Raw genomic sequence first — 16781 nt, 5'->3', positions numbered from 1 at the left:
GTCCATGTCCTTCTGTGCGACAGCCTTTGGGGTTTATGTCTGTTTGGACTCTTTCCTTTCCCCTTTCAAGCTAAACAATCCTAGAAAGAGTCTACCCCAAGTTGCATGACTTGTACTTTGCACCTCGAGTTTTCCTTTCCAGACCTGCATGTGACTGAAGCAACAATCCTGGGTACTGGGTGCATGATATTTGACAGTAGGATATCGTGTGTTTGCATCTGTCAGGGATAAGCGGGACTTTGTGTCAGCCGGAACGGCAGCTGGAGTGGCCGCTGCCTTTGGGGCACCTATTGGGGGCACCCTCTTTAGTTTGGAGGAGGGCTCCTCATTCTGGAACCAAGCCCTCACCTGGAAAGTGGTATGCATTTTATTCATTCTTGATGAAAATCATTTCAATTGCCTCTGTATTAATTTTTTTTCTTTTTTGCCTTTTCACACTCAAGCTTTTCTGTTCCATGTCGGCCACCTTTACTCTAAATTTCTTTCGATCAGGGATCTACTTTAACAAATGGGGCTCCTTCCAGCTCCCCGGCCTTCTCAACTTTGGTGAATTCAAGGTAAATTAGTCACATTAATCATCAGAAGCCACTGAGTGCCAGGGTCCTTTTCCTAGACCACTCTCCGGAGTCAGCTCCTCTGGGAACAGCCTTAGAAATGAGCGTCTGGTTTTGTCATGTGATTATATGTCAGTTATATGATAAAAATACTTGGAAAATGGTCAGAAAGCCATTTGGTCAACTTGTTTTTGTTGAGCATTTGAGTTTGAGCAAACTTTTAGTAAAATAAACATAAATGCCATGTCCATTTGATCCCCATTAAAGTTGCAGACACTGCTCTACAGAAGCCTGAATTCTCGCTAAATTAACAAGTGTGGGACAAAGCAATAATATCTTTCTTTGTCTTATTGTGTAAGGAAATAAACTAATTGCGTAGTGCTTAGTAAAGTTAGCAAAAAGACAAAGAAAATGAAGTAAATTAGCAACTTTCAGCTCTCCAAGGCACAGAGGGAGCTATAGGTGCATCCTGGGTAAATGATCCCAAACGGAGAGGTTGGCAGAGACTGATCATGAGGAAATGTCCTTATGCTCCTGTGTCCTCAGTGTTCAGATGGAGACAAGCAGTGCCACCTGTGGACAGTAGTAGACCTGTCCTTCTTCGTGCTGATGGGGGTGGTGGGCGGCCTGCTGGGGGCGCTCTTCAACTGTATGAACAAGTGTCTGGCCAAGTATCGCATGAAGCACATCCTGCCCAAAGCCCGAGTGATCAGGTAAGCTCCTCGCCCTCTCCTCTGAGGAGAGACCCTTTCTGAGGAGAGATCCTCTAAGAGACCCTCTGTGGAGAAGACCGTCTGAGAGACCCCCTGAGGAGAGACCATCTGAGAGTCCCTCTGTGGAGAGACCATCTGAGAGACCCTCTGTGGAGAGACCCTCTCTGAGAGACCCTCTGTGGAGAGACCCTCTCTGAGAGACCCTCTCTGGAGAGACCCTCTGTGGAGAGACCCTCTCTAAGAGACCCTCTCTGGAGAGACCCTCTGTGGAAAGACCCTCTGTGGAGAGACCATCTGTGGAGAGACCCTCTGAGGAGAGATCCACTGAGAGACCCTCTGAGGAGAGACCTTATGTGGAGAGGCCCTCTGAGGAGAGACTCTCTGTGGAGAGACCCCCTGAGGAGAGACTCTCTGTGGAGAGACCCTCTGTGGAGAGACCCTCTGTGGAGAGACCCTCTGTGGAGAGACCCCTCTGTAGAGCTCCTCTCTGGTGAGATTCTTACAGTGCATTCTGATTTGTATCTGTGTGCCATAGGGTCCTGGAAAGCCTGCTGGTCTCCATGGTTACGTCTCTGCTTATCTTTGCCTCCTCCATGTTGGTTGGAGATTGCCTGGACCTGCCTTCTGTACACAACACCACAGTAAGCATCAATTAATCAAAGTTTATTTATAAAGCGCTTTTCATGCCGAAAGGTATCACAACAGCACACACCTCCACCTGAGCACCCACTCTTCTGTGCACTGATGGGTCCTGGTAGATCGGCTGAGCTCTTGCCAACTTCATCGAATATTGGAATATTGGAAATGTACTTTTAACAGGGACACTTTAGAGCAGAGATGGGCAAACTGCAGCCTGTGGGCTGGATCCGACCCCACAAACAATTCTGTCTGGCCCTTGACTCACTTGCCATAAGATAAGGTTTTGGAAGTCTCCACACAGAACTGTGTAGCGGTGCATCAGAGGCACCATGACTATCCCCTGCCAGAGTGGGCACAAATGGCTTTATATTTTCATTTTTAAATTAACATTGTATTTATATAATTCAAACGTAATTGGAATTAGGGGTGGGACTTTAACGCGTTTATTTTCTATTAATTAATTACAAAGATTTTAGCGCATATATTTTTTTAACGCAATTAATCACATTTCCCTTGATTTTTCCCCCCCAAGTCAGAAATTTTCTTTTCTATTTGAGCACATTCACTCACAACAGCGATGGACGAAAACACTTCACTCAGCCCGTTGGGGAGTTTTGTTTTAAAAAACGTCCTGATGGGACGACAGACAGCACTGCTGTGTGTAGGTTGTGTAAAAAAGAGTTCTCCTTCCACCGTAGTTACTCAAGTCTAAAATACCATCTCAGTGTAAAAGATGATGAACAAAGACAGACGTCCCCGATGCTAATGTTAGCGTTAGCCTCAAACAAACGCTCCAGGCAGCCCTATTCTATTGCATTATTTTGTCATTTTACAGCAATTGTTAAACACTGAAAGGCGCTGTTTTGCCTTATTTATTTTTTACTTTTATATTAATGTGGCATTATTATTCCTGTTTAATGAACTCACATGAGCGATCAGAGTTCCTAAAACACTTGAAGGCTAAATAGCTATTTAGCACTTTGCCTCTGTTCCAGAATAACTATACAGATGTTGTTGAACTCATATGTCTATCTAGTTATTGAATTATCTAGGTACAAAAAAAATGTTGTTTTTGGTTTTCAATTAAGATGCGATTAAGTGCGATTAATGAATTACAGACCTGTAATTAATAGATTAAAACAAATTTACCGAGTCCCACCACTAATTGTAATATATTCAATATAACTGCTGAGACAATGCAGTTTGAATGAAAAGAAGCAGACACAAGGGTGCCCCTTAAAGGAATAGGCCACCGTTTTTACATACTGAGATATGTTCTTACCTAACCGTAGCCGAGTTAATATATCCCCGTCTGGTTTTTGTCCGTGCGCTCTGTCACGCAAACGGAGCACATATGCAGCCTCTTCCACATGTCATATAGCTCCAAAAAAGCTCACGATAGAAGCTACCAAGCTCTTCCACGTGTTCCCTATTTAAATAAAGTTACGTGAAGTGTTTTCATGCGAAATATATTTACACAGAAATGTAACATGTCGATTTTATAAGCAAATAAAAAGGGGTACTATATTGTGAGGCGTAATGATACGAGGAGCAAAACGTCTGCGCAGTAACTCCTAAAGACTTCCCCGCTCACTTCCGTCAATAGAAGCTGCGTAACTTGTAGAGAGCTAGCAGAGAACAGTTGAAGAAGCGTGGATAACTTGTGAACAATGCCTTTTACGTGCATCGTGCCGGGCTGTGATAACAAGCAGAAAGTATATAGTGTAGTAATATTTCACAGATTTCCAACTCACCCCGGACGACGACACAGGACTCAGGACCTCGACCATGAGGTAGGAATGCGCAGCACTTTCCGAAAATATATTTTCTGCTTGTTGTAAAAGGCTCTCTACAAGTCACGCAGCTTCTATTGACGGAAGTGAGCGGGGGAAGTCTTTAGGAGTTACTGCGCGGACGCTGTGCTCCTCATATCATTACGCCTCACAATATAGCACCCCTTTTTATCTGCTTATAAAATCGACATGCTACATTTCTGTGTAAATATACTTCGCATGAAAACACACGTAACTTTATTTAAATAGGGAACACGTGGAAGAGCTTGGTAGCTTCTATCGTGAGCTTTTTTTGAGAAATATGACATGTGGGAGAGGCTGCGTATGTGCTCCATTTGCGTGACAGAGCGCACGGACAAAGACCAGACGGGTATATATTAACTTGGCTAAGGTTAGGTAAGAACATATCTCAGTATGTAAAAACGGTGGCCTATTCCTTTAACTTTACAATCACTTCACGTCAATTCTGTGTTTTATTTTTATTTATTTTTTACAAAATTTGCATTTACCATCAAGTCCAGATATCATTTAGTGCATTTTGTAATGAAAAAAATGTAAGTTCAAGTTATCATTGGTGCAGCCCTCACTTCAGTTACTCATGTGGCCCCCCGGAGTGGTGTTTTCAGACACTTGCGATGCATGTTTCAGTAAACTTTTATATTTATCTACACTGCAGCCTGTAGCTCTTACACCGGGCTGTGTTGTGAGCAGCTCATACTGTGACTGACCATGGTATGTGCTGCAGGGGACCTCCAGTACCAACTCCTCAGTGCGACAGTACTTTTGTCCCAATAACACCTACAACGACATGGCGACGCTGCTGTTCAACCCCCAAGAGAAGGCCATCCACCAGCTATTCCACCAGGACGGTAACCACTCCACCACTCTTACCTGTTTGTTTGTTTGTTTGTGCGTTAGTTAATTTATCCCAAAAGGGAAATTCAGGAGTCCAGAAGCATGCTGTCTGTACAATACACTTTAAAGGAATAGGCCACCGTTTTTACATACTGAGATATGTTCTCACCTTAGCTTTGACGAGTTCTTTAGGACCTGTCTGATCTTCCCCCGTGCCTTCAGTCACGTAAACACAGCGCAGACGGCTTTAGCATTTAGCCTCTCCCCCTCTCCACTATAGCTCCAAAACAGGTCAAGATAGAAGCTACCAAGCTCCTCCACGTTTTCCCTATTTAAATATGGTTACGTGAAGTGTTCCACTACAAAGTATAATTACACAAAATTAAACAATGTGGATTTTCTAAGCGGATAAAAGGGGGGACTATATTGTAAGGCGTAATAATACCAGGAGTAGTTCGAAATCCGCGCAGTAATCTTCACTTTACTGTGCGGATGCAAAATTACTCCTGGTATTACTCTGCCTTACTATATAGTCCCCCCTTTTATCCGCTTAGAAAATCCACATTGTTTAATTTTGTGTAATTATACTTTGTAGTGTAACACTTCACGTAACCATATTTAAATAGGGAAAACGTGGAAGAGCTTGGTAGCTTCTATCTTGACCTGTTTTGGAGCTATAGTGGAGAGGGGGAGAGGCTAAATGCTAACGCCGTCTGCGCTGTGTTTACGTGACTGAAGGCACGGGGGAAGATCAGACAGGTCCTAAAGAACTCGTCAAAGCTAAGGTAAGAACATATCTCAGTATGTAAAAACGGTGGCCTATTCCTTTAAGAACATCCAAACACAATACACAATGTCAAAAAACACAATAACAAAGTGTACAATGTAATAACAATAAGTATGCACTAGATACATTGGTCAAAGGTTACTATTGTCTATTGATGGTGACAGGGCAGTTGACAGACATGACGGGGCCTGGGACATGAATGTTTCACATGGGCCCCACTCACCCTGTCGATCCGTCTGGTGATATCTGTTTGTCACAGCATCACAATCATTTTTCTAAAGCACATAAAGGTGTGAGTCAGTAAGTGACCTCTAAGTCTGGACATATTCACAACAGCAACCAGAGTGACTGACGGCAACACACGCATCTACGATAACCACGCACAGCACCATGGGGAGCGCATACAGACAGGGGCGTCAGACTGGGGGGGTAAATGGTATTGTGTACCCAGGGCCCAGAGCAGGGTGGGGGCCCTAAAAAGTGCTGCAAAAAGCGTTCTTTATTGTACTTTCTAAGTTACCTCATAATTGATACTATAAGAATTGAACACAATCGGGCTGAAATACAATGGTTGCTAGACAGAATATTGCACAAACAATAATGATGGATGAATTTAAAAATGTGCCAAATGGTTCAGCCGGCTTCAAATATGGTGCGAGACTAAATGAGGCTGAAGCCCTTGAGCTTTTTTGTTCATGAGACAACATATAGTGTAATATTTCTTTTTTGCAAAATAGCATTTTAATGCCTACTTTAAAGTCACACATTTGTTCTTCCCAGCACAAATATCCTCTGTCCCTGGTGCAGTCGTCCTGTTTAATGTGGTCTGATGATAATCATTATGCATGCAGAATATCCCACCACCAATTTAAATATCTATATCAAAACCGGGATTGAAGGTTATTCAACTTCTGTAACTGACGCCAATCCAGATGAATTTTCAAGTCAAACATCGAGTACACAACAAACAAAAACAAAACAATGAACTAAGTATCCAGGACTAATCTAGATTTTTAGGTCACTGTATATAATAAAGGTATAATAGAAAATAAATCAACTGCACTGTCAAACCACTGTTATGTGGTTAAAGAACAAGAAATGTGAGGGGGGTCCAAAAAGATAGTTTGTACCTAGGGCCCAGAATTTGGTGCTACGCCCCTGCATACAGATAGAGGCCTACAGTCAGAAGCTGCGCATACGTATATCGAGTTTGAAGACATTTAAGAAGTACGATTAAAAGCAATTGTGCATTTGTACCTGCAGAAAGATGATGAGAGAGTAGTCCTAGTTTCATTTGAAAGGCCTTTACTTGATCAAACGGTTCCGTGATAATCTGCTCTTTGCCTTGAAGCTGAACATTCAGTGAGTTGAGCAGGTCCATGATGTCCACACCATGTAACCAACCTCACAAATCCATCTGCCATCGGTAGGCACTTTAACATCTCCGCCCTTGTTTGATACAGCTCACAAAACTCACAAAAACAGGATTTCCAAAAATGACAATACTGTGAAGAAATCAGCCCAAATTTTACAAAGCATGAATGTTTTAAACTGAGTGTCACACACGACTCATCTGCTAAACTCAAAGCACCTGTACAGGTTTTCCCAGGTGCCATTAAATTGCTTCACTTTGGATGGGTAAGCCACAAAAGTTCACAGCTAAGGAGGCTGGCTGTTCACAGAGTGCTGTGTCCAAGCATGTCAACGGTCGGAAACTCTAGTGCAGGGGTGCCCAAAGTGGGGTCCGCGGGCCAAATTTGGCCCGCTGGAACAATTAGGTTGGCCCGCCAGAGGGTGACCTACTTTTGCGCCGCATCTGGTTAATAACTCTCTCTCCCGTTCATTCTCAATGGCAAACATGGATGCAGTTCACTTTTTGTCCACCAGCGTCAAATTGGGGGCGCTGTTTCACTCCTTTCGCAAAGTTAAGGAAACACTGTTCTGGTGTCTTGGTGTTTATCAATCACAGAGCGTCGTAGCATCAACTTTCCCATTTTTCCAACTTTTTTTTTGCAAAAATCGTTGACATCTATGACTTATAAAAAAAATTTATGCTGAACTGACACTTTCAAAATGATATAATGTGGTATTTTCTTTGACTTAAAGAAATGAATGAGTTAAAGTCACTGTAGGTACTGCAGGTACAGTTGGTGGTGCTGTTGTTTCCATTTTGCTTTATATTGCTACAATTGATTTTGTTGTGTTAACCCCTTAACTCCCACCTGAACCGAACACATTTTCTCAAGTTTGGCTTTACCCCAGTCCAAAAGCTTCTGGAAAAAAGGTGAGAAAATAGCAACAAAACTGAGACGAAAACAATGATGGAAATGTGACAAAAAAGTGAGAAAACATTGACAAAAATGTGACGAAAATGTGACAAAAATGTGGCAAAAATGTGATGAAAAAAATTGACAAAAAAATGACAAAAATGTGACAAAAAATGACCAAAAAATGACCAAATAATGATGTAAAAGTTACAAAAATGAGTTGAATACCCAACAAAAAACTGATGGAAAAAAAATCTGATGAGGAAAAAGATCCTCTCGGTTCAGACGGGAGTTAAGAGGTTAATTGCATAGATTGAAAAAAATGCAAAGCTATACCAAAAAAGAAAATAAAGTAACTTTTATTATTTGCAGTTATATGTTTCACGCTGACATCGCCGTGTTTGGCCCGCGACCCACAGGCACTTTTTCATTTTGGCCCTCGGACACAAAAAGTTTGGGCAGCCCTGCTCTAGTGGAAGGGCAAAATATGGCAGGAGAAGATGCACCAGCAGAAGAGCTGAGCGTGGGCTTCAGCGAACAGAGAAGATTCATGAATCTGGCAGAGTGGAATGAGGCGGGAGTTACAGCTACAAAAAACACCACATTCAGACGCATCGGGAGATGGGCTACAACTGTCGGGTTCCTCAGGTCAAACCGCTTCTGAGCCTGAGCCCACGTAGGAAGCATCTCAACTGGGCCAAGGAGAAGAAGGACTGGACTTTTGGCCAGTGGTCCAAGGTCCTCTTTTCCCATGAAAGTAAAGTGTGCCTTTCATTCAGGAATCAAGGTCCAAGGGTTTGGAGGAAGACGGGTGTGGAACAGAACCCAAGCTGCTTGAGGTCCAGTGTGAAATATCCACAGTCAGTCATGATTTGGGGTAATGTCCAGTGCAGGTGTTGGGAAACTCTGCTTTCTTAAATCCAAGGTCACCGCATCAGTCTACCAGAATGTTTTAGAGGACTTCATGATTCCTTCTGTATGGAGATGCAAATTTCATCTTCCAGCAGGACCTGGCCCCTGCCCATACCACCAGAAGCACCAAAACCTGGTGTGATGCCCATGCCATCACAGCGCTTGACTGGCCAGCCAACTCGCCGGACCTTAACCCCATTGAGAATCTATGGGGTATCGAGGCATTGAGACAGTGATTAAGGCAAAGGGATTCCCTACAAAGTTTTGAAGATTGACGTATCATTTTGAAAGTACCATATTTTGATTGATTTGATGGAATTGTGGAAATAAATACACTTTTCCATGATACTCTAATATTTTAGAAAGGATGTATTAAACCATTCCAGGGATGACTTTATGAAGCGCATTGAGAAAAAGCCAAGAATTAAGGGTAGCAATTTTGAAGAATTTAAAATATAAATAATAATAACATAATAATAATAATATAGAAAAGCCAATATATAAAAAGTGTTTCCAAACTCTTGACAGGTACTACATTATGAAGTCTATCACATTATTTGTGTATCATCTCACCTGTTGGGATTATCATATTGCTACACCCCTTGTCAGAGATGATCTAGACTAAGCGAGTTCACCTTTAATGACCTGGAGACGACCAACGGGTCACCCTGCTCTGATGGGAGGGTTCTGGACAGGACATGGTGAGGAGGTCAGATCAATAAATGATATACAGAAGGTACAGGAAGTATTCAATCCTCTGGATGTTATGTTGATACTGGAAATGTTCTCAATTGCGTATTACTTTCTTATTATATGTTTGTATTGTGGGCAACACTAAACTTGTATGAAGATGTAATACAGCATAGCTATGATTGAGTATGCACTGTTTATTGTAGGATAATCCATGTATATTTTGAAAAAACAAAAACAAAAACAGACTTCTATATAATAAAGTAGAGAGGTGTGGCAATGAAAGGTATGACTCTTGAGGCACAGTTATCTTGTTTGTTGTTGATACTGCCATGATTTGATCACCACTTGATAGACCATGTGATGCCTTGTTCTATCTAACCCCCAGTATTAGGAGCTCTGAGAACTCTGACCTTTTTGACCCCTGACCTCCTGTCCGGTGCTGACCTGGTCTTTATGGTCATCACCTGAAATCCTTTTTTTCATTTTTTATTTTTTAATCACATTTTAAATGTGCTCACAACCAGGTTTTTAGATTTTATTAGAAAAAATAAGTCATTGTGCAGCACACAGCCTCGTAATGAAGGCTGCAGGCTACAACATACATGCTGGGAACTGGGAGCTTCAAGTGTCCTGACTCTGGACAGCCCACAGCCTGGTGCTCTTCTGGGTGTTCAGCCCTCAGCTTGATACTCTTCTGTGTGTTCAGCCCTCAGCCAGGTGCTCTTCTGTGTGCTCAGGCTGGTCCTCTTATGTGTGTTCAGGCTGGTCCTCTTATGTGTCCTCACCCTGGTGCTCTTCTGTGTGTTCAGGCTGGTCCTCTTATGTGTCCTCACCCTGGTGGTCTTCTGTGTGCTCACCCTGGTGCTCTTCTGTGTGTTCAGGCTGGTCCTCTTATGTGTCCTCACCCTGGTGCTCTTCTGTGTGTTCAGGCTGGTCCTCTTATGTGTCCTCACCCTGGTGCTCTTCTGTGTGCTCACCTCGGTGTGCTTCTGTGTGCTCAGGCTGGTGCTCTTCTGTGTGTTCATTCTGATGCTCTTTTGTTTGCAGGTCTGTTCAGCCCTCTCAGCCTGTTGGTCTTCTTCGTGCTGTACCTGCTGATGGCCTGTTGGACGTATGGCATGTCGGTGCCCAGCGGCCTGTTCGTGCCCTCTTTGCTCTGTGGTGCAGCCTTCGGACGTCTCGTGGCCAACATCCTCAATGTGTGAGTAGCGAACACATGCACAACATGAGTTCGCCTGTTTGATCCTGGTCTGGCCAGTGGAGACACTCAACTGCACGGGTTAAGCTGGCACTGGGCTGGGTAGGATTTGCCAGTGGAAAAGGCTAAGTGTTTCCTCTACATGATATGGGGACTTCTGGGAGTATGCTTGCATGAGGGGAGGGATGTTTGCTTATTTGCTTATTAAAAGCAATACTTTTTAAATTGAATTTAATATTTCTTTATGTGTTTCACACATATATCTGTTTACATAAGGTAAGATAAACTTTATTGTCTCAGGAGTGGGAAATTTGTCTTGGGCTATTCACCCATGCTGCAGCCAAAAATCATCACACATAGACAACATGAATAAAATGTAAACATACAATATGCCTGCCCCATTCTATAAGAGTACAATAATAAAAGAGAATGTCCATTGTCCATTGTTGTCCATATACCTATCAAAGTTCTACTTTGTATAGATTTGGTCAACAGCCTGATTGACGCCGGGTCAAAAGAGTTTTTTAATCTGTTGAGATTGCAGAGGGGGACTCTGAGCCTTCTTCCCAAAGGCAACATTTCGTCACACTCTGAATACAGAGAATGTGATGGATCACTCAAAATCTTGTTGGCCAAATGGCCTGTTCATAGAGGCTCTGCAATGAGGGGTGCTCCTGTTCACCAATGATTTTCCAATCAGTGTGGACTAGGCGCAGCAGCTTGTTCTTTAGCTGACTAGAAAAGCAACCATACCAAGCTGTAATGCTGTACCTTATCATCATTTTTTTGTCTACCCAATGGATTCTTAAGTGGCGCAAAAAATGCAGCAGTTGCTGCAGTCTACTGCACAGATACTCAACGTGTGTGCTCCAGGTTAGCGTAATTTCAACAAAACAAACCTTAAAACGTGTAAGACGTCACCTGAGCAATAACTTTGCTCTTCAGGGATCGGACATTACTGAGAAGTATTGAAGGCAGTGGTGGCTTGTTCCCTCTCCTGCGTAGCCTCTGGCGCACTCCGCAGCGTCTTCCTCTCTACTACTTCGTAGTCGGTCCGACTCCGTAAATCAATTAATACTTAAGAGGGACGCGACAGCCCAAAGACACACTCGTGCAACAGGTTAAAACTAGCAAGAGGATCGACGACTATGTTAACAAGGCCTGGGACGAGCCAGCCACTACGCTAAGTCCTACAGCCAAGGGTGACTGTTTACTTAGTCAAGGGCAATACGCATATCGACAACTAATATTGAACAGATACCAAGCAGATCAAAACCGCTGTTGGGGAGACCGAGGGGACACTTTGCGCATTGGGTGCCCTAGGAGGAGTGGTTACCAACAATATTCAAACTAGCATCCTATGAGAAAGTCACTTATGGTCTTCTCAATAAGCTACATCAATATGACTGTGCTTAGTCTGCTTTCACCAACTGGCTGTACCTCAATGTGTAAGCGGATTTATTAATGGTCGGTGTGGTGTTCTACGTATGCTTGTTTCTGTCTAAAAACAAGAAAGTCAATAAAATGTGCATTATTTTTAAAAAAGAGGCCAGAGTAGTAGAACTATAAACAATCCTTTCAGCAATAGCATCTTGCACCACCTTACCAGTGGGGCAGAAATGTTCACAAAACATTGGCAGCAGCAGGAGGTTTAGTTTGTACGCTTTTGTGGAGAGTGTTTGAGCTTAAACTGTGTTTGTAAGATTTTTTTCATTTAAATTGTGTGTTTTTGCATAGCATAAACAAAGCATCACTTTTTATTACCATTGTGGCCGCTTGTGCCAATTTCACTGTCGATTTGGCAATTTGGGGCAATTTTTTTCAACCACTATAATATACAGTAATTAATTTGTCATTCAACATTTTTGTCTTCACTGGTGATCAACTTCAGTTCTGCTCAAAACAATTTATTCAGAAAAATGTCAAACAATATTTGTTAGACCATTTCCATAAGCACAAATGAATAAACAAAAATAGTATACAAATTGTCCATATTTCATGTAAAATTGATTTTGCCTCAATTTTGTTTCAGTGTAGTTGATGAGGGCAATGTATTGACAACACTCGAGCTTCATACATGTGCAGATGATTGTATATGGGCCAATTACCATCAATTGTCCCGCACTCACACATAAAATCACACTCACTCATGACCCCTCTGCTTGAGTAAAGTAATATTTAAGTTAAATATTCTGTTTACTCTACCCACCTCTGCCTTGTAGTGAACTGTTGTTGTGTTGGTAGAAAACTGCACATGGACGTTTACTCCGGGACATTCGCGCTGATTGGGGCGGCTGCCTTCCTCGGAGGAGTGGTGCGGATGACCATCAGTCTCACCGTAATCCTCATCGAGTCCACCAATGAGATCTCATACGGACTGCCCATCATGATCACGCTCATGGTATGAGTGCTTCTTACATTTCAACTCAAAAATCAAGGTGTTAACCAGGGATTCAGACACATTGCACAGCCAAAAGTAAACAGGTAAGGAGAACCGCCCATTGGATTATTGCTGCTGCTCAGAAAAGGAAGAGGTCAGCTGACTACTTGAGCAAACTAAATGACTAAACTGACCCACCCGAGTGTGGCTTTTATTTGGCCTCAAAGGGGTTTAGACCTGAACTCTGTTTCACTCCAATGAATCCTGGCACTGTCCCTTTTTGAGATCTCTATATGTCATTAGGGAACAATAAATCCACTTATAGAATATTTCAGCTGCTGTCTGTAGTGTATGCATTTTCTGCGTCCTGGGTTACAAAAAGGAGAAATGATGCCATTTTAAAACAGTAAGAGAGTGTTTCTTATGGCTTTAAAGTGGAACAATGAAAGAGGAAGCTGCTAAATTAGACTGTTAGTTGTGTCCAAACTGACATATTTGTAGCATCGCAATTCTTCATGGGATGAGTGCCTCGGCTTTTTGCCCATTTTTACACAGTTCTAGTAAGGGCTCCTCATCTTTATTTCTTCACAGGATGAATTTATCGGCACATTTCACTGGTAGGGTCACTTTTCAGAGTCACTTTCACAGAAACAAACTAGTCTGGAAATTTAGGAAATTGATACAAAATGCTTTGTGATTGGATGTCATGTTTTTCCCACAAATGTCGGAGGAAGGAGGAACAATGAGTTCCATTAGTAGAAATAAAATCAGGTATAGTGCCTTTAATCGAATATACATAAATGAGCTTAAGTGCCAAAACAACTTTTACACCATGGAAAACAAGTGACAATGTTTTTGTGTGGGGAAATAAAAATCAATGTTACGATGTATCCAAAGTCAAATGAAGCACTGTTATTATCATCTTGTTACTGTGAGGAAGGAACATGATAGATAATATTTAGAGTTTTAGTGTCGCCAAAATATTTACTCAAGTAAGAATAATGTTTGCTATAGATTATCAAGTAGACAAGTAGTGGTAAAGATACTTTGTGATGAATACAGTTATTAAAAAAACCTTTGTGTCTTTCCACAGGTGGCCAAATGGACTGGGGACCTGTTTAACAAGGGCATCTATGACATCCATGTGCAGCTGCGGGGAGTGCCCCTGCTAGACTGGGAGACCGAGGTGGAGATGGACAAGTATGATCAGTGTATCTTCACTGTGGTGCTGCTCTAGAGAGCACTGTTAACTGCTCTAAACATTTGGACGGAATAGTAATAATCTTTCATCATAATAGAGCGAACATTTGAGTTCCATACTTCTGTTTAACATAACTTGAAGTACACCTCTGTAGCAGGCACGATGCGGGATGAGAGAAGAAGCAGGTTGAACGCGCCTCCTCAATTACAGCATTTATCAAGAACAGATACTAATCCAGAAAAGTGGTCATCCTTTCTCAAGCTTGTAGCCACTAGTGTTAGAGAATTAACAATGCTAAAAAAAGAAGGAAAGAAACGCAATAATATATATGAAATGTCCAGATCGTGACTTTTCACAAGTTTTTGATCGTCATTTAATTTCAGTTCTGTTCATCACAGAGCTCCCAAAATCACACATAAGGTGTATTATAGAGTCAACAACGCAAAAAAGTAAATAAGTGAACTTTTGAACGATATTTAAATTTTCCGAGTTTCACCTGTAAAATTTGATTTACAAACAAATTATTTAAAATACAATACAATGTGGTTTCCTGAATTCTCTCACAGTGGAAATGCACCTATGATGTAAATTTTCAGACCCCTCCATCATTTCTAAGTGGGAGAACTTTCAAAATTGTAGGGTGTTCAAATACTTATGTTCCACACTGTGTATGTGCAAGTATGTATTATTCCCAAACTGAATACAAATATGTCCAAGATTTAAGGTTAAGATCATGGTTCAACTTAATTGTCAAATGGGTCATTATAAAACAGTGAACTGATTTGTTTGTTTAGACTGACAGCCGGGGACATCATGGAGCCCAACCTGACGTATGTGTACCCCCACACCCGCGTGCAGTCGCTGGTCAGCATCCTGCGCACCACGGTGTACCACGCCTTCCCCGTGGTCACAGAGAACCGGCACAACGAGAAGGACTTCACCAAAGGCAACGTGCTGGTCAGCAACAACATCCACTTCAAGGTACCGAAAGACAACTTCAGTCCCAGACTGGTTTTCAAGTCATTTCCCGTGGGCATGACTCACGGGGGCTTTGGACTAAAAACATTACCTGTGAAGCTAAAGCAAGCGGAGCAGCTCTTGTGTCGGGGCGGCCTCGCTTTTTGTTGGTTAAGGGGAAAGCATCCGTGAGTCCCCTGTCTGGGACAGCGGCGGTGATGCAGAGAGAGGAGGAGAGCAGTGAGCCGCGGTCAGAGCAGAGAGCTCCAGGTAACACACAGTGGGATTTCAGGCAGGGCCTATTGGGCTCACTCGCGCAAAAGCATATAAATTGATCGACTATAGAAAGGGGTATCACAGCTGTATAAAATGCTGCATAAACAAAGAAAATCAATGGGGAAGCCTTAGGCAAGATTAGACTCAAATCCTTCTGCAACAACAGCCTTCAGGCGCCATCCTTTTTCAGCTCTCACAGCACAAGCTACAACTTTATTTATTCCACAGTCCCTGTCCAGAGGGAAAGAGAATATACAACGCTGTGGTGCTGACATTGTAGAGTTCCACATCACTGAAACATGATTAAACCCTGCCAAACCCACCAGCCCCATTCGAAATTAAAACATTCTAATCTGGTACAATCTGGTGCAGGAGAAAAAAGCCTGCAGAGGGACCACTGTTATACATAACATCACCACTGGATACGAGTGTCTATCCAGCCCATGTACAGCCCCCTGGTCAACCCATTTTAAGTCTATTGTGCAGTCTGCGTTTGGAAACACCAGATTGGGCCTTTTGTCCGTGGTCTGACAAAAAGATTCAGGCTAAGTATTCTGAAAGATGAGCGTAGAACCCTGGTGTAAGGCTACCACAGGCTGTTTGTATAGACTTGTTCTTGTAATGTGTGCACACAGAGGTCGAGTGTGGTGACCCGTGCGGGGGAGCAGCGGCGCCGCTGTCAGTCCATGAAGTCCTACCCGTCCAGTGAGCTGAGGAACATGTGTGATGACGCCTCCAGTGAGCAGGAGCCTTCAGAGGACAGGGAGGACGTGCTCCAGCAGATGCTCCAGAGAAGGTTGGCACCGCCACATTTATAAAACTCTAACTTCAAAAGTGCCTAGGCAATGCATAATGTGTTCAGGTAGATGAGTGTGAACGTCTATGCACGCCAATGATGACAACGCTTTGTGAGAGCATGCAGACAAGTCATGCATGTTTTACACAAATATCGTGATTAGTGGCTCATTTCATTCTAATCTTTTTCATTTCTGAAGAAACTAAAGTTGAAACTATGACAGTGACCTAACGTGACTTCCTCAGACAGGCTTTCCTCTCCTCGTCTAATGCAGTGTTTCTGAAAAGTGCGTACCTCGTACACAATGTTCAGTTTGTTCTTTAAAAAGACCACCTTTGACACGGAGGAAGTTTGGGTCTTATTTTGTACATAGGGAGCTTTCTAAATGAGGCCCCAGCTCAATTCTCCAAAGTGCTTAATTTGGGCTTAGCTCTTAGTATAATGGCAATATTTACATTTCCTCTGATAAACATTATTTTGGATACGCCAGCATTTGACTTTTTATCATTTGAAGGTTATGTATATGAATGAGATCTCAGGAGTAGGGATGGGAATCGAGATTCTGATTGAGCTGTCCATCAGAACTGCATGTCTCCTTCATATTGATGCTGCTTTGTGCCGCAGCCTCTTGTGGTGCATGGATCCGCAAACTAAAGTCTGCTCTGTTTTAGGATCCGAGTGGGACGTTGTAACGAGTCCAAGTCTGTCCTCTTTATATACGCTTATATGTGCATCTGCGCACTCGCTCGTATCATTCAGA

At 42.6% G+C, this 16781-nt stretch overlaps 1 protein-coding gene across 2 annotated transcripts in view; it reads left to right on the top strand.

Annotated features, from left to right (window-relative positions):
• The window catches only part of clcn6 (chloride channel 6), a 32318-nt gene that overhangs the window by 8531 nt on the left and 7006 nt on the right, over nucleotides 1–16781 (top strand). For both annotated transcript variants that reach the window (XM_079558186.1, XM_079558187.1), the window contains 10 exons: nucleotides 226–358; nucleotides 444–557; nucleotides 1101–1267; nucleotides 1803–1908; nucleotides 4445–4568; nucleotides 10261–10414; nucleotides 12656–12812; nucleotides 13885–13991; nucleotides 14787–14973; nucleotides 15861–16021. In XM_079558186.1, coding sequence (XP_079414312.1) covers nucleotides 226–358; nucleotides 444–557; nucleotides 1101–1267; nucleotides 1803–1908; nucleotides 4445–4568; nucleotides 10261–10414; nucleotides 12656–12812; nucleotides 13885–13991; nucleotides 14787–14973; nucleotides 15861–16021 — 1410 coding nt within the window. The remainder of the gene's footprint in view (nucleotides 1–225; nucleotides 359–443; nucleotides 558–1100; nucleotides 1268–1802; nucleotides 1909–4444; nucleotides 4569–10260; nucleotides 10415–12655; nucleotides 12813–13884; nucleotides 13992–14786; nucleotides 14974–15860; nucleotides 16022–16781) is intronic.

This window comes from Gobius niger (assembly GCF_951799975.1).
Source record: "Gobius niger genome assembly, chromosome: 6".
Taxonomy (NCBI): domain Eukaryota; kingdom Metazoa; phylum Chordata; class Actinopteri; order Gobiiformes; family Gobiidae; genus Gobius; species Gobius niger.
This window is presented reverse-complemented; position numbering and strand designations above follow the sequence as displayed.